General features: G+C 43.9%; 1 protein-coding gene across 1 annotated transcript; it reads right to left on the reverse strand.

Moving 5' to 3' along the window:
* Positions 1–156: 156 nt before the first annotated feature.
* On the reverse strand, positions 157–18,569 carry ap2m1a (adaptor related protein complex 2 subunit mu 1a). Its single transcript, XM_062993770.1, has 13 exons — positions 18,433–18,569; positions 16,856–16,974; positions 16,049–16,314; positions 15,868–15,950; positions 12,910–12,915; positions 12,663–12,798; positions 12,210–12,354; positions 5,924–5,938; positions 4,394–4,516; positions 4,180–4,315; positions 1,485–1,582; positions 1,278–1,389; positions 157–821 (listed from the first exon to the last, which is right to left on the reverse strand). The coding sequence occupies exons 2-13, from the start codon at positions 16,927–16,929 to the stop codon at positions 687–689; spliced, it is 1,329 nt and encodes a 442-aa protein (XP_062849840.1). The 5' UTR covers positions 16,930–16,974; positions 18,433–18,569; the 3' UTR covers positions 157–686.
* Between the last annotated feature and the right edge of the window lie 640 nt (positions 18,570–19,209).

A 19,209-nucleotide genomic window follows, 5' to 3' on the forward strand; every position in this document is an offset into this window, starting at 1 on the left:
CCTAGAAAGGCAAGCTCACCCGGTGTCATGTGGCTGCTACTGAACATTGATCACTTGGAGTAAAAATGTCACGATGACTGATGTTTAAATACTGTTGTATTGCTATTTTAATGCCCAGTCTAAAATTTTGCACATCAGAGAGCGAAACAGACACAGTTTTCACTGGATATAGCTTTACTTGTACAGTCAAGTTTGTTACAGGGAGGGAGATCAGACACAAAGAGAGTCACACTTGATCTAGCACTAATGACAGATACAATCAGTCCTGCTGGGTCAGAGCACTGCACAGTTCCTGATTTCTCTAACACACATACACACACCATTTCTCAGTCTGCTATGTTCACCATGGATTTGTGCATCATAACCGTGTGATGATTTTGCATTCACGACCCACAGATCTTCCCCAGACGACGATCACGCCCCACGCAGCGCATCGTGTGATTAAAAACAAGGACTCATAAGCCAATCAGCATTCGCTTACCGCCCCGACATTGAGAATAAACCCGAAACTCTGCAGTGCTGCGTCCCCGGAGGACCCGAGGCGGCGTCTCCCCGCTCTACGTACGATAGCCGATTCGTCAGGATTCACACACAGGACACGTTCACGTTCACATTCTGCATAATTCTGGTCTAGGAGGGAAAGTGAGATACACAAGAGTAGGGCAGAGGACCGCGGGCAGGCGCGGTCAGCAGCGGGTCTCGTAGATGCCGCTGCGGCCGATGTAGCGCACCCATTTGATGACGTCGTGGTCGCTGTAGTTCAGCTTGGACTCGAAGACTTTCAGATAGCGCACCTTCAGACCGGACGGTGCGAACGGGACCTGAACGAGAGACGCGTGTTGAGAATATAATCGATTTAGGATCATCTTCGATCTTTGTTACATATACAACTACTAAATGTACAAGAATATAGCAATAAACACTGGACTGTGGTTCTACAGACACCATAGTGAGGGTCAGCAAGTCACAGCCAATCAGACGGGTGGCACTGCTGAGACTCAAACCCGGGTCTCCAAGGCAAGCGCATTATTTATTTATTTATTTATTTATTAGGATTTAACGTCATGTTTTACACATCAGCTTAAGTCATGGACAATTTAGTATCTTCAGTTCACCTCACTTGGACGTCTTTGGACTGTGGGAGGAAACCAGAGCTCACCCACCGAGCCATTGTGCCGCCCAGACCACGACTATATGAACTATTTGTGGACACGAATTTTCAGCTGGTGCTTGCCCTGTTTCCCAATGAGAACAGGCCATAGATCCGCTCGACTCACCTCGAAGTTCATCGAAATAGGAGGACGGGCCCACTTCTTCTTGTCGTTGGTGGGCAGCAGCTCGATCTCGGCGCTGATCTGAGACTCCTTCATTCCGGCCATGCGCTTGATCCTGAGCAGAAGAAGAGCACGACGGACTGAGCAACCATCACACATCTCAGAGAGACCGAGAGACAGAAATGATAAAGAACGACGGAAGGCACTGACTTCCACACTATGGCGTTCTCGCTGGCCTTGTACTTGGCCTTGCCTTTCATGCAGATCACCTGGACGCCGCTCGTGTTCAGAGGGGTGGGAATGCGCACCTGCCAACCCGGATCAAAAGAATTACAATTAGACACCTCATGCAATTCCAGATTTATACAAAACACATCGAAACTGAACTGATTCTGTGCCTGTCAGTCACATAAAAGAAGGCGTGGCCTTCATACATCAGTCCCATTTAGTTAGGCGCTGGCTGGCTGTGCGCCCATCAGTCTCAGTAAAGAAGACGTGGTCACTCTGTCCATTATTCCAATAAAGGAGGTTTGACATTTTGCCCTCTCGACCACATTATGTGCCAAATATACGAGACCCAGAGAAGAAGGTGTGGCCCCTGTCAGACCCAGAGAAGAAGGTGTGGCCCCTGTCAGACCCAGGGAAGAAAATGCGGCCCCGGTCAGACCCCGAGAGGAAGACATGGCCCTTGTCAGACCCTCAGACCCAGACAAGGTGTGGCCCCGGTCAGACCCAGAGAGGAAGGTGTGGCCCCTGTTAGACCCAGAGAAAAAGGTGTGGTCCCGGTCAGACCCAGAGAGGAAGGTGTGGTCCCGGTCAGACCCAGAGGAGGTATGGCCCCGGTCAGACCCAAAGAAGAAGGTGTGGCCCCTGTCAGACCCTCAGACCCAGATAGGTAGGTGTGACCCCTGTCAGACCCAAATAAGAAAGTGTGGCCCCTGTCAGACCCAAAGAAGAAAGTGTGGCCCCTGTCAGACCCAAATAAGAAAGTGTGGCCCCTGTCAGACCCAAAGAAGAAAGTGTGGCCCCTGTCAGACCCAAAGAAGAAAGTGTGGCCCCTGTTAGACCCAAAGAAGAAAGTGTGGCCCCTGTTAGACCCAGAGAAAAAGGTGTGGCCCCTGTTAGACCCAGAGAAGACGATGTGGCCACTGTCAGACCCAAATAAGAAAGTGTGGCCCCTGTTAGACCCAAATAAGAAAGTGTGGCCCCTGTTAGACCCAGAGAGGAAAGTGTGGCCCCTGTTAGACACAGAGAAGAAGGTGTGACCCCTGTCAGACCCAGAGAAGAAGGTGTGACCCCTGCCAGACCCTCAGACCCAAATAAGAAAGTGTGGCCCCTGTTAGACCCAGAGAGGAAAGTGTGGCCCCTGTTAGACACAGAGAAGAAGGTGTGACCCCTGTCAGACCCAGAGAAGAAGGTGTGACCCCTGCCAGACCCTCAGACCCAAATAAGAAAGTGTGGCCCCTGTTAGACCCAAATAAGAAAGTGTGGCCCCTGTTAGACCCAGAGAGGAAAGTGTGGCCCCTGTTAGACACAGAGAAGAAGGTGTGACCCCTGTCAGACCCAGAGAAGAAGGTGTGACCCCTGTCAGACCCTCAGACCCAAATAAGAAAGTGTGGCCCCTGTTAGACCCAGAGAAAAAGGTGTGGCCCCTGTTAGACCCAGAGAGGAAAGTGTGGCCCCTGTTAGACACAGAGAAAAAGGTGTGGTCCCGGTCAGACCCAGAGAGGAAGGTGTGGCCCCGGTCAGACCCAAAGAAGAAGGTGTGGCCCCTGTCAGACCCTCAGACCCAGATAGGTAGGTGTGACCCCTGTCAGACCCAAAGAAGAAAGTGTGGCCCCTGTCAGACCCAAAGAAGAAAGTGTGGCCCCTGTCAGACCCAAATAAGAAAGTGTGGCCCCTGTCAGACCCAAAGAAGAAAGTGTGGCCCCTGTCAGACCCAAAGAAGAAAGTGTGGCCCCTGTCAGACCCAAATAAGAAAGTGTGGCCCCTGTTAGACCCAGAGAAAAAGGTGTGGCCCCTGTTAGACCCAGAGAGGAAAGTGTGGCCCCTGTTAGACACAGAGAAAAAGGTGTGGTCCCGGTCAGACCCAGAGAGGAAGGTGTGGCCCCGGTCAGACCCAAAGAAGAAGGTGTGGCCCCTGTCAGACCCTCAGACCCAGATAGGTAGGTGTGACCCCTGTCAGACCCAAAGAAGAAAGTGTGGCCCCTGTCAGACCCAAATAAGAAAGTGTGGCCCTTGTCAGACCCAAATAAGAAAGTGTGGCCCCTGTCAGACCCAAAGAAGAAAGTGTGGCCCCTGTTAGACCCAAATAAGAAAGTGTGGCCCCTGTTAGACCCAAAGAAGAAAGTGTGGCCCCTGTTAGACCCAGAGAGGAAAGTGTGGCCCCTGTTAGACCCAGAGAGGAAGGTGTGGCCCCTGTTAGACCCAGAGAAAAAGGTGTGGCCCCTGTTAGACCCAGAGAAGACGATGTGGCCACTGTCAGACCCAAATAAGAAAGTGTGGCCCCTGTTAGACCCAAATAAGAAAGTGTGGCCCCTGTCAGACCCAGAGAAGAAGGTGTGACCCCTGTCAGACCCTCAGACCCAAATAAGAAAGTGTGGCCCCTGTTAGACCCAGAGAAAAAGGTGTGGCCCCTGTTAGACCCAGAGAAGAAGGTGTGACCCCTGTCAGACCTAGAGAAGAAGGTGTGACCCCTGTCAGACCCTCAGACCCAGAGAAGAAGGTGTGACCCCTGTCAGACCTAGAGAAGAAGGTGTGACCCCTGTCAGACCCTCAGACCCAGAGAAGAAGGTGTGACCCCCTGTCAGACCCAGAGAAGAAGGTGTGACCCCTGTCAGACCCAGAGAAGAAGGTGTGACCCCCTGTCAGACCCAGAGAAGGAGTGTGTGCCACCTTAACCTACCTCAATCTTCTGCGCCAGGAGCGAGGGTTTGAAGTTGGACTTGATGACGACTTTCACCTCCAGCTTGGTGCGTCCGACCTCGCGCACCAGCGGGATGACTCGGAACGGCAGGATGATGTCCTTGGTGGTGCGGTACCTGCGCGGTCACACATTTCAGTTATACGTTACAGCGCGCGGCGATGGGACAGGTGTGAAACCGGTAACGCGTGCTGACCTCATGAGCTCGTACTCTCCGTCGGGGGGGATGAAGCTGATGCTGCGCTCGGAGTCGAACTTGCTCAGGCGCACACACTGGTGGAAGGTGCAGTCGTCGATGGCTATGGACTGCTTCCCGCTGCTGAGCACACACACACACACACACACACACACACTTTCACGGTACAACAGATGATGAGCACTAATGCAAGTTTGGTCTCCAAAACACAAATGCAGAAACCACTAAATAAAGATGATGGGAGAAACGGAGAATGCACGTTACTGTACTACTGACTTTTAAGATTAAAAAGCACATTAAGGATTAGGGAGCTTTTGAGAGATCATAACACAACAAGTATGTAGACACCCCTTTAAAATAAAGTACAGATGCACGTTTTGGCCACATCTACTGATAACAAATCCACTAAGCCTCCCAAGAAGGATGGAGGACCCTGTTGTGAGTCTGGTTCCCATTATGGTTTCATTTCGGGAGATTTTCCCTGTTCATGTCACCCTCAGCTGCTCGCTGGAGGTTTTTAGACTTGACCCTTGAGTTGGGGAGTGTTTAGGGACTTCATATTAATAAACCATAACGCGGTTTTGGAACAGGATGTCCGACACGCTTGTGCGCAGGTGTCCACATACTGTAAATTAGTAAGCCTTTTATCTAAAACTATTTTGGCTCTTGTAATCAAAGCAGGTGATAATTTTGACATGTTATAAATGTAAATAAAACCGCAAAAAAAGGGTCTGGCAAGTCATGTGACCAATCGCCGATTTGTGATCTTGATGTACTTGGTGTACTTTGTGGGTGAAGGACATTCTGATCTGATCCGTCTGGTGCACTTAGTAGACGCTTTTATCCAAAGCGACTTTCAGAACCGTGACAGTATACTGTCTAAGCAATTGAGGGTTAAGGGCCTTGCTCAAGGGCCCAACAGTGGCAACCTGGCAGTGGTGGGGCTTGAAACAGCGACCTTTGGATTACTAGTCCAGTACACAGCTGATCATGCATGAATGAAGGACCTCTGGACATAGTGACTCTCCGTACGCCATACGGCTCTCTGTTTGTTTGTTTGTTTATTAGGATTTTAACGTCATGTTTTACACTTTGGTTACATTCATGACAGGAACGGTAGTTACTCATTACACAAGATTCATCAGTTCACAAGATTATATCGAACACAGTCATGGACAATTTAGTGTCTCCAATTCACCTCATTTGCACGTCTTTGGACTGTGGGAGGAAACCCACACGGACACGGGGAGAACATGCAAACTCCACACAGAAAGGACCCGGACCGCCCCGCCTGGGGATCGAACCCAGGACCTTCTTGCTGTGAGGCGACAGTGCTACCGAAGTGGCCGGAGACTGCACGTGTATCTGAGGGGATGAGCGCTAGTCTGCAGCCTTCCTTGGTGCAATAGAAGGAGGAACTACAATTAGGTCATAGGAAACGACTAGTATGGGAGAAAAAAATAAGGAATGAACATGGAATAGATCACACACACACATATATACACACAAACACACACACACACACAGTACCTTCCCCCTAAATCACTGAGGAACAGCAGAGAAACAGAAAGAAAGAAAAGAACAGCTTACAAATCTAAAGTCACTGATCATTTACACTGAATCAAGTCATTCAAATGGACTCTGTGTAAGCGAAAGTAGCCTAACAACAAACAGATCAAGTTACTGACAGACGTCTGACACTGTTTGAACCCTAGTGCACACGGCACGACGTCGGGAAAAACCTTTGGCAGGTGAAAAGAAGCAGCCGGGACGGCAAGTGTCAAAGGGGGATGCATGCTAGTCTGGGGCTGAAGGGGGTACCCTTCTATTCCAGACCAAAATAATGCAAAAATATATATAGATGAATTTATTTGATTATCTGAAACCTGAAATGTTTGTATCAGGGTGTAAACATTGGGAGACAAATTCAGCCATAATTTCAGTACCAATTAGTAAATTAGATAGATAGACAGACAGATATATATAGACAGACAGACAGATTATAGACAGACAGATAGACAGACAGATAGATGGATAGATAGATGGATAGATAGACAGACAGACAGATATAGATAGACAGATAGATATAGACAGACAGACCGATAGATAGACGGATTGTTAGACAGATAGATAGATAGATAGATAGATAGATAGATAGATACAGTGCCTTGCAAAAGTATTCAGCCCCCTTGAACTTTTCAACCTTTTGCCACATTTCAGGCTTCAAACATAACGATATGAAATTGTAATTTTTTGTGAAGAATCAACAACAAGTGGGACACAATCGTGAAGTGGAACGAAATTTATTGGATATTTTAAACTTTTTTTAGAAATAAAAAACTGAAAAGTGGGGCGTGCAATATTATTCAGCCCCCTTGCGTTAATACTTTGTAGCGCCACCTTTTGCTGCGATTACAGCTGCAAGTCGCTTGGGGTATGTCTCTATCAGTTTTGCACATCGAGAGACAGAAATTTTTGCCCATTCTTCCTTGCAAAACAGCTCGAGCTCAGTGAGGTTGGATGGAGAGCGTTTGTGAACAGCAGTTTTCAGCTCTTTCCACAGATTCTCGATGGGATTCAGGTCTGGACTTTGACTTGGCCATTCTAACACCTGGATACGTTTATTTGTGAACCATTCCATTGTAGATTTTGCTTTATGTTTTGGATCATTGTCTTGTTGGAAGATAAATCTCCGTCCCAGTCTCAGGTCTTTTGCAGACTGCAACAGGTTTTCTTCCAGAATGGTCCTGTATTTGGCTCCATCCATCTTCCCATCAATTTTAACCATCTTCCCTGTCCCTGCTGAAGAAAAGCAGGCCCAAACCATGATGCTGCCACCACCATGTTTGACAGTGGGGATGGTGTGTTCAGGGTGATGAGCTGTGTTGCTTTTACGCCAAACATAACGTTTTGCATTGTGGCCAAAAAGTTCGATTTTGGTTTCATCTGACCAGAGCACCTTCTTCCACATGTTTGGTGTGTCTCCCAGGTGACTTTTTATGGATATCTTTGAGAAATGGCTTTCTTCTTGCCACTCTTCCATAAAGGCCAGATTTGTGCAGTGTACGACTGATTGTGTCCTATGGACAGAGTCTCCCACCTCAGCTGTAGATCTCTGCAGTTCATTCAGAGTGATCATGGGCCTCTTGGCTGCATCCCTGATCAGTCTTCTCCTTGTTTGAGCTGAAAGTTTAGAGGGACGGCCGGGTCTTGGTAGATTTGCAGTGGTCTGATACTCCTTCCATTTCAATATGATCGCTTGCACAGTGCTCCTTGAGATGTTTAAAGCTTGGGAAATCTTTTTGTATCCAAATCCGGCTTTAAACTTCTCCACAACAGTATCTCGGACCTGCCTGGTGTGTTCCTTGGTCTTCATGATGCTCTCTGCGCTTTAAACAGAACTCTGAGACTGTCACAGAGCAGGTGCATTTATACGGAGACTTGATTACACACAGGTGGATTCTATTTATCACCATCAGTCATTTAGGTCAACATTGGATCATTCAGAGATCCTCACTGAACTTCTGGAGTGAGTTTGCTGCACTGAAAGTAAAGGGGCTGAATAATATTGCACGCCCCACTTTTTAGTTTTTTAGTTTTTAAAAAAGTTTAAAATATCCAATAAATTTCGTTCTACTTCACGATTGTGTCGCACTTGTTGATTCTTCACAAAAAATTAAAATTTCATATCGTTATGTTTGAAGCCTGAAATGTGGCAAAAGGTTGAAAAGTTCAAGGGGGCTGAATACTTTTGCAAGGCACTGTAGATAGATAGATAGATAGATAGATAGATAGATAGATAGATAGATAGACAGATATATAGATAGACAGAAAGATAGACAGACAGATAGATAGACAGATATATAGATAGACAGACAGATAGATACAGACAGAAAGATAGACAGACAGATACAGACAGATAGATAGAGACAGACAGATAGATAGATAGACAGATAGATAGATACAGACAGATAGATAGAAGACAGATACAGACAGATAGATAGACAGACAGATAGATAGACAGATAGATAGACAGACAGATACAGACAGATAGATAGACAGATAGATAGACAGACAGATACAGATAGATAGATAGACAGATAGATAGACAGACAGACAGACAGATACAGACAGATAGATAGACAGACAGATACACAGATAGATAGACAGATAGATACAGACAGATACAGACAGATAGATAGATAGACAGACAGATAGAAGACAGATAGATAGACAGACAGACAGATACAGACAGATAGACAGACAGACAGACAGATAGATAGATAGAAGACAGATAGATAGACAGACAGATAGATAGACAGACAGACAGACAGATAGACAGATAGATAGAAGACAGATAGATAGACAGACAGACAGACAGACAGACAGACAGATAGAAGACAGATAGATAGATAGACAGACAGATAGACAGACAGATAGACAGACAGATAGATAGAAGACAGATAGATAGACAGATAGACAGACAGATAGACAGACAGACAGATAGACAGACAGATAGACAGATAGATAGAAGACAGATAGACAGATAGATAGAAGACAGATACAGTGCCTTGCAAAAGTATTCAGCCCCCTTGAACTTTTCAACCTTTTGCCACATTTCAGGCTTCAAACATAACGATATGAAATTGTAATTTTTTGTGAAGAATCAACAACAAGTGGGACACAATCGTGAAGTGGAACGAAATTTATTGGATATTTTAAACTTTTTTTAGAAATAAAAAACTGAAAAGTGGGGCGTGCAATATTATTCAGCCCCCTTGCGTTAATACTTTGTAGCGCCACCTTTTGCTGCGATTACAGCTGCAAGTCGCTTGGGGTATGTCTCTATCAGTTTTGCACATCGAGAGACAGAAATTTTTGCCCATTCTTCCTTGCAAAACAGCTCGAGCTCAGTGAGGTTGGATGGAGAGCGTTTGTGAACAGCAGTTTTCAGCTCTTTCCACAGATTCTCGATGGGATTCAGGTCTGGACTTTGACTTGGCCATTCTAACACCTGGATACGTTTATTTGTGAACCATTCCATTGTAGATTTTGCTTTATGTTTTGGATCATTGTCTTGTTGGAAGATAAATCTCCGTCCCAGTCTCAGGTCTTTTGCAGACTGCAACAGGTTTTCTTCCAGAATGGTCCTGTATTTGGCTCCATCCATCTTCCCATCAATTTTAACCATCTTCCCTGTCCCTGCTGAAGAAAAGCAGGCCCAAACCATGATGCTGCCACCACCATGTTTGACAGTGGGGATGGTGTGTTCAGGGTGATGAGCTGTGTTGCTTTTACGCCAAACATAACGTTTTGCATTGTGGCCAAAAAGTTCGATTTTGGTTTCATCTGACCAGAGCACCTTCTTCCACATGTTTGGTGTGTCTCCCAGGTGACTTTTTATAGATATCTTTGAGAAATGGCTTTCTTCTTGCCACTCTTCCATAAAGGCCAGATTTGTGCAGTGTACGACTGATTGTGTCCTATGGACAGAGTCTCCCACCTCAGCTGTAGATCTCTGCAGTTCATTCAGAGTGATCATGGGCCTCTTGGCTGCATCTCTGATCAGTCTTCTCCTTGTTTGAGCTGAAAGTTTAGAGGGACGGCCGGGTCTTGGTAGATTTGCAGTGGTCTGATACTCCTTCCATTTCAATATGATCGCTTGCACAGTGCTCCTTGAGATGTTTAAAGCTTGGGAAATCTTTTTGTATCCAAATCCGGCTTTAAACTTCTCCACAACAGTATCTCGGACCTGCCTGGTGTGTTCCTTGGTCTTCATGATGCTCTCTGCGCTTTAAACAGAACTCTGAGACTATCACAGAGCAGGTGCATTTATACGGAGACTTGATTACACACAGGTGGATTCTATTTATCACCATCAGTCATTTAGGTCAACATTGGATCATTCAGAGATCCTCACTGAACTTCTGGAGTGAGTTTGCTGCACTGAAAGTAAAGGGGCTGAATAATATTGCACGCCCCACTTTTTAGTTTTTTATTTCTAAAAAAAGTTTAAAATATCCAATAAATTTCGTTCTACTTCACGATTGTGTCCCACTTGTTGTTGATTCTTCACAAAAAATTACAATTTCATATCGTTATGTTTGAAGCCTGAAATGTGGCAAAAGGTTGAAAAGTTCAAGGGGGCTGAATACTTTTGCAAGGCACTGTAGATAGATAGATAGATAGATAGACAGATAGAAGACAGACAGATAGACAGACAGATAGACAGATAGAAGACAGACAGATAGACAGACAGATAGACAGACAGACAGATAGAAGACAGATAGACAGACAGATAGATAGATAGAAGACAGATAGATACAGATAGATAGACAGATAGATAGACAGACAGACAGATAGAAGACAGATAGATAGACAGACAGATAGACAGACAGACAGACAGACAGATAGATAGATAGATAGATAGATAGATAGATAGATAGATAGATAGACAGACAGATAGACAGACAGATAGATAGATAGAAGACAGATAGAAAGACAGATAGATAGATAGAAGACAGATAGATAGACAGATAGATAGACAGACAGACAGATAGAAGACAGATAGATAGACAGACAGATAGACAGACAGACAGATAGATAGATAGATAGATAGACAGACAGATAGATAGATAGATAGATAGATAGATAGATAGACAGATAGATAGACAGACAGATAGACAGACAGATAGATAGATAGAAGACAGATAGAAAGACAGATAGATAGATAGAAGACAGATAGAAAGACAGATAGATAGATAGAAGACAGATAGAAAGACAGATAGAAAGACAGATAGATAGATAGATAGACAGATAGATAGACAGATAGATAGACAGACAGATAGATAGATAGAAGACAGATAGATAGACAGATAGATAGACAGATAGATAGACAGACAGACAGATAGAAGACAGATAGATAGACAGACAGATAGACAGACAGACAGACAGATAGATAGATAGATAGATAGATAGATAGATAGATAGATAGATAGATAGATAGATAGACAGATAGATAGACAGACAGATAGACAGACAGACAGATAGATAGAAGACAGATAGAAAGACAGATAGATAGATAGAAGACAGATAGATAGACAGATAGATAGACAGACAGACAGATAGAAGACAGATAGATAGACAGACAGATAGACAGACAGACAGATAGATAGATAGATAGATAGATAGACAGACAGATAGATAGATAGATAGATAGATAGATAGATAGATAGATAGATAGATAGATAGATAGATAGATAGATAGATAGATAGAAGACAGATAGATAGACAGATAGATAGACAGACAGATAGAAGACAGATAGATAGACAGACAGATAGACAGACAGACAGATAGATAGATAGATAGATAGACAGACAGATAGATAGATAGATAGATAGATAGATAGATAGATAGATAGATAGATAGACAGACAGATAGACAGACAGATAGATAGATAGAAGACAGATAGAAAGACAGATAGATAGATAGAAGACAGATAGAAAGACAGATAGAAAGACAGATAGATAGACAGATAGATAGACAGATAGATAGATAGATAGATAGATAGATAGATAGATAGATAGATAAACTTTATTAATTCAACAGGAAAAGTCAGTTATTACAGCAGCTCAAGATACATTAAAGTACAAAAGTATTACAGTACAAGTAATGTTGTACACACTACGTAGTTAAATAAATAGAATAAAAATGTAGTATTTAATATAAAAAACGTATCCTGGCACTAAATATTGTTAGATGAGATACGTAATACGTAACATACTAAACTGTTATCAGTAAATTACACTGTTGTACCTCTTTCCCGTCTCATCGCTCGCTCCGGCTTTGCCCTGTTTGTCGATGACGATTTTATCGTTCATGCCGAATTTGCACTCGGGCATTCCGCTCAGGTAGCTCTTCATGACCACTCGGCCCGAGACGTGCGCGCTCAGAACTTGACCTACGAGACGACGGTGAAGATAAATCTTAAATGTTTAAATATATCTGCATTATGTTCATACTTTCTACATAACGTAATCAAATATAATCAAGCCTGGTTGTGAACCTGACCAGAATGAAGTGGTGGTAAAAAATCTATATAATAGCACTAGCACCATTGCATTTACATTTACAGTGGCAACTTGGCGGTGATGGGGCTTGAACGGGCCACCTTCGGATTGCTAGTCAAGTACCTTAACCACCGAGTCATTTAAATGATTTTGGTTTATTACTGCGCAGCTCGCTGAACCCTAGGAGACGAAGACTCACCCTGGGGAGACATGAGCAGGTTCACGCTCTCCAGCACGTCCAGGAAGAGCTCGTTGCGGCGGTATTTGATTCCCTCCCGACGCCAGCCAATCTGCCCGGTCACCTGGCTGGTGATCTGCGACTGCTCCTCTTTCGTCTGCACGACAGAACGGCTCGTTAGAGAGGAAGACGTCGTCGAGTCACAACCAAGAAATAATAAAAGTGCAGTGATATGATTATAAACGATTATAATGCGCTTTTAATTTACCTGATGCTGCAGTGAACCAGGTCGAAGGTGGCATGATGGGGGAAATGAAGAGAAAGTGATGTTAGGAGCATTTAGTTTCCCATCAATCTTAACACAGCGATCATGGCAGTAATGCAGAATGTAAACATTATAACCAGAACTAGTTAAGTCTTTGGTATCAAGCAAAGCTTTCTTACAAAACAGGACTAATCAAACTGGCTTATCAAAAAACAGAGGATGCACTTGTACCCTAAATTGTTCCCTGAAAACACTGGTGGTGTTGTTCTAGATGCTAAACAGCTTTTACCTTCATTTAAGCACCATATTATACACCAGTTAGTTCCGACCTTACAATCTGATTGGTTGAGAAGCGTTCTAAATGTGCTGATATTGGTGATAACAGCACGGCCTTTTCACACCACAACTGTATTACTCCGCTGACGCGTTGCCATTAACGACGAGCTTCATGCACACAAACGCGCACGCAGGCGACACCGACTTTTTTTCCCGGTCGCGTTTTAAATCTGTGATCTGATACACAATCTAGTGCACTATGTAGGGAACCTAAATCCGTGATCTGATACACAATCTAGTGCACTATGTAGGGAACCTAAATCCGTGATCTGATACACAATCTAGTGCACTATGTAGGGAACATATATCAGTGATCTGACACACAATCTAGTGCACTATGTAGGGAACATAAATCCGCGATCTGATACACAATCTAGTGCACTATGTAGGGAACATATATCCGGGATCTGATACACAATCTAGTGCACTATGTAGGGAACATAAATCCGCGATCTGATACACAATCTAGTGCACTATGTAGGGAACATAAATCCGCGATCTGATACACAATCTAGTGCACTATGTAGGGAACATATATCCGTGATCTGATACACAATCTAGTGCACTATGTAGGGAACATAAATCCGTGATCTGATACACAATCTAGTGCACTATGTAGGGAACATATATCCGTGATCTGATACACAATCTAGTGCACTATGTAGGGAACCTAAATCCGCGATCTGATACACAATCTAGGGCACTATGTAGGGAACCTAAATCCGCGATCTGATACACAATCTAGTGCACTATGTAGGGAACATAAATCCGTGATCTGATACACAATCTAGTGCACTATGTAGGGAACATAAATCCGTGATCTGATACACAATCTAGTGCACTATGTAGGGAACATATATCCGTGATCTGATACACAATCTAGTGCACTATGTAGGGAACATATATCCGTGATCTGATACACAATCTAGTGCACTATGTAGGGAACCTAAATCCGCGATCTGATACACAATCTAGTGCACTATGTAGGGAACATAAATCCGCGATCTGATACACAATCTAGTGCACTATGTAGGGAACATATATCCGTGATCTGATACACAATCTAGTGCACTATGTAGGGAACCTAAATCCGCGATCTGATACACAATCTAGTGCACTATGTAGGAAACCTAAATCCGCGATCTGATACACAATCTAGTGCACTATGTAGGGAACATATATCCGTGATCTGATACACAATCTAGTGCACTATGTAGGGAACATAAATCCGTGATCTGATACACAATCTAGTGCACTATGTAGGGAACATAAATCCGTGATCTGATACACAATCTAGTGCACTATGTAGGGAACATAAATCCATGATCTGATACACAATCTAGTGCACTATGTAGGGAACATATATCCGTGATCTGATACACAATCTAGTGCACTATGTAGGGAACCTAAATCCGCGATCTGATACACAATCTAGTGCACTATGTAGGGAACCTAAATCCGCGATCTGATACACAATCTAGTGCACTATGTAGGGAACTTAAATCCGTGATCTGATACACAATCTAGTGCACTATGTAGGGAACATATATCCGTGATCTGATACACAATCTAGTGCACTATGTAGGGAACATATATCCGTGATCTGATACACAATCTAGTGCACTATGTAGGGAACATAAATCCGCGATCTGATACACAATCTAGTACACTATGTAGGGAACATAAATCCGTGATCTGATACACAATCTAGTGCACTATGTAGGGAACATATATCCGTGATCTGATACACAATCTAGTGCACTGTGTAGGGAACATAAATCCGTGATCTGATACACAATCTAGTGCACTATGTAGGGAACATAAATCCGTGATCTGATACACAATCTAGTGCACTATGTAGGGAACATATATCCGTGATCTGATACACAATCTAGTGCACTATGTAGGGAACATATATCAGTGATCTGACACACAATCTAGTGCACTATGTAGGGAACATAAATCCGTGATCTGATACACAATCTAGTGCACTATGTAGGGAACATAAATCCGTGATCTGATACACAATCTAGTGCACTATGTAGGGAACATATATCCGTGATCTGATACACAATCTAGTGCACTATGTAGGGAACATATATCAGTGATCTGACACACAATCTAGTGCACTATGTAGGGAACATATATCAGTGATCTGACACACAATCTAGTGCACTATGTAGGGAACATAAATCCGTGATCTGATACACAATCTAGTGCACTATGTAGGGAACATATATCCGTGATCTGATACACAATCTAGTGCACTATGTAGGGAACATAAATCCGTGATCTGATACACAATCTAGTGCACTATGTAGGGAACCTAAATCCACGATCTGATACACAATCTAGTGCACTAGATGTGTGTATCAGAACACACACTCCCTCTCGTGTTCTATTGCTTCAGTAACACATATACAGGTTTAAATATTTAAAACAGAAATAGACAATCGGCTGATAGCACGGCTGGGGATTCGAACCCTGGAGTCCAGTGAGCCAGACCTGATATCATGTTATATCATGTTGGCAGCCCTTTATTAGTTACTTTAGATCTGAAGATCCGTCACAACTGCCACCTGAGTTAATAAAATAATAATAATAGTAAAGAAATGAAAGGTTTACCTGGCCCTTGATGCCCTGCTGCGTAATAAAAGTCTTGAGCGCTCCAGTCTCTGAGTTCTGAGGGTATCCAAAATCCAGAATTTCTGTACAGATCGAAACATATGAAAGAAATTCTTCTGACGTCCCTTCAATATTATTATTATTATTATTATTATTATTAATACTAATAAAAGCTATCTACCATCCAGCAGCTCGTAGATCAGGACGAAGTTGTTCTTGATGTTCTCCTCGCTGATCTTGCCGAAGTAGGCGGCCATGACGTCGCACATCTTGTAGAGGAACTCGAACACCATGGCGGCGTTGACGTTCTGCTTGGTGACGGCGGCCAGCCAGATGTTGGAGCGCTTGACGTGGAAGAAGCTGGTGCGCGCGATGTTGCTGACGGGCGAGCGCACCTGCTGCCGGGCGTGGATCACGTTCACGCGGAACGCGTCCACCGCGTTCCTCCTGCGGGGCGAGGGACGAAAGGGTGAGGCTATATACACAGAGCTCTCCTCGTGCTGCATATGGATGGATATGTGGCAGCCTAATTCTGACCAATATGCAAAACCCTCCATAGATAAAAAAAGTGTCTAAATGTTATGATTTTTTGGTATAGATGTTACTTTTCTGGAGCAGCATGCTTCCAGCTCAAAATAAGGTACTGAAAGAAATATGGACAGATGAAAAAATAAAGTAGTGTGTTATTACACAATACAGTAAACAGGGATGATCCCACAAACTGGAAGTTACCGAACTACGCCCAGTTCTGCAGAATCTGCACTCATGGGGAAGCTGAAGCAGCAAATAAAAAACAGATGAAGGATTCTCTCTGATCTGCACATCCTGCTCTGTTTCCTCACTCCCTGCTGCAGCAGGATAGCAGTACGTAGGAGAACAATGGGTCTGGGAGCCTATCCCCTCATGAGCTAATAACTAACAGGCCTGGTGAATTTGGGCTGAAGCGTTTAGGTAAAAAAAACATGAACCTTTTTCCAACAGAACTCACCCTATGTCATCGCGGTAGACCCGGGAGATCAGTACCTCTCCCTTGTGGTTGTAGATGAACAGTCCTCCGATCATGGCGGCTGCTCTTTATGCCTCATATGCCATGCTGGGTTCTCCCTCCTGCAACCGAAGAAAAGCTTTCATTTAACATACAGACACTACCCACAGGTTAGTCTTTATAAAGAATAGACATACAATCTTCTCCGTTCACCCACAACAAATGGCTCCAAACACTGGCTATCTTTGGTCAAAGCACAGTGGCAGCTAAGTACCGGACTAGTAATCCAAGGGTTGCCGGTTCAAGCCCCACCACTGCAAAATTGCCACCTAAGCAAGGCCCTTAATTCTCAGTTGCTTAGATCGTATTCAGTCATAGTCTATAGTTGTAAGTAGGGCAGTTGTAGCCTAGCGGTTAAGGTAATGTGCTAGTAATGAGAAGGTTGCTGGTTCAAGCCCCACCACCGCCAGGTTTCTGCTGTTGGGCTCTTGAGCAAGGCCCTCAATTGCTCAGATTGTATACTGTCACACTACTGTAAGTCGCCTTGCTAAATGCCGAAAATGTAAACGTAAGTCGCAAATGTAAATTTCTCAACTCTGAGTAAAGTGGTGGCTCAGCGGTTAAGGTGCTGGACTAGTAATCAAGAGGTTGCCTGTTTAAACCCCACCAACACCTCCACTGTTGGGCCCCTGAGCAAGACCCTTAACATCAATTGCTTGAACTGTATTCAGTGATAAGTGTAAATGTAAATATCTTTGGTCAGAGCAGCACTACATCAGCGTCCAGTGAGCAGGACCTCTGACCCTTCACGACCAGTGAATCCCGGGCGGGCACGGTGGCTAAGTGGGTAGCACTGTCGCCTCACAGCAAGAAGGTCCTGGGTTCGATCCCCAGGCGGGTCGGTCCGGGTCCTTTCTGTGTGGAGTTTGCATGTTCTCCCCGTGCCTGCGTGGGTTTCCTCCCGGTGCTCCGGTTTCCTCCCACAGTCCGAAGACGTGCAAGCGAGGTGAATTGGAGATACTAAATCGTCCTGGCTGTTCGATATAACCTTGTGAACTGATGAATCTTGTGTAATGAGTGTAAAACATGACGTTAAAATCCCAATAAACAAACAAACAGTGAATCCCAGCAGTCATGTTCCGAAATAACTAAGGCAGATAGGTTGTGACTGCTACTGGGGTGTAGAAGAGGATCAGTGAACAAGACAGCACGATCAACAAATTATGTAAAATACTAAACAGAAAAATTAACTATTTAATCGTGAACTCCAAATAACGGTTAACACGAAACCGATTCAATGACTCACGGTATAATCGCGATATATTAATCAGTACTTGACGTCGGCCTTAATGAAACCCACATGCATACAATATTAATGCTATTCTCAGTATGTTTTAATTGATAAATTCATGATAAATTCTAATTATTATTAATAAACGATGTCGCATAATTGTAAACGTTTACGTCAGAGATGCTCTGATAAACCGTACGTTAGCAACATGCTAACACACCAGCCAGAAACGATAAGGCTTTTTTATTTTTTAATAAAACTGCATTTTCATCCATAAATATCACCATACCTCTGTAGGATCCGCCCGAGTCGGCGAGAAACGAACCGAATTATGTCGCTTCGGTGGAATTTATTCGAAATTAAGGGATTAGCGGGACATTCAATCCGCTTTACCTCAGACCTTCTCTTCCTTCCTCGGTCTATCAAGTCAGATGACGGCCTCGATTGCAGTACGCATGCGCAAACTCCAGGGGCCGAATCCTAAATCGCAAAGCATATCCTATTTAAATACAGTGCTAGTATTTTTATTAACGGCTTTTTAGAGCCCTATATAGTAGACTAATTATAATTAAGTTAAGTATTTCGGATACAGCCCAGTTATGCTACTGAGGGAAAACTAATGTCGCCTAAAAAGCGTTAAATTAAAATGCGTAATTACTGAAAAGAGACTACAAATCAAATAAAATGTGTATACAATTATTCATTTCTACTAGCCACTTCTTCCAGGTCATGGTCGCGATGGGTCCCTCACCACTGGGAAAAGAATACACCCTAAACATAGCGCCAATAATTCAACCAGGACAACATACTTAACATTCGTTCCTATAAGTGTGTGTGTGGGGTTAAGGTACTGGACTAGTAATCGAAAGGTCGCTGGTTCAAGCCCCACCACTGCCGGGTTGCTGCTGTTGGGCCCTTGAGCAAGGCCCTTAACCCTCAGTTGCTCACTCACCTTTAGGGCCAACGTAAACCAGCCAGTCCACCTCCAATATGTTTTAAGAAGTGCAGGGAAACTATCTATACCACAACAAACTTAAATGTCATTGTTACACTTTCTATTAGGTCA

This window comes from Trichomycterus rosablanca, chromosome 4, assembly GCF_030014385.1.
Source record: "Trichomycterus rosablanca isolate fTriRos1 chromosome 4, fTriRos1.hap1, whole genome shotgun sequence".
Lineage (NCBI taxonomy): Eukaryota > Metazoa > Chordata > Actinopteri > Siluriformes > Trichomycteridae > Trichomycterus > Trichomycterus rosablanca.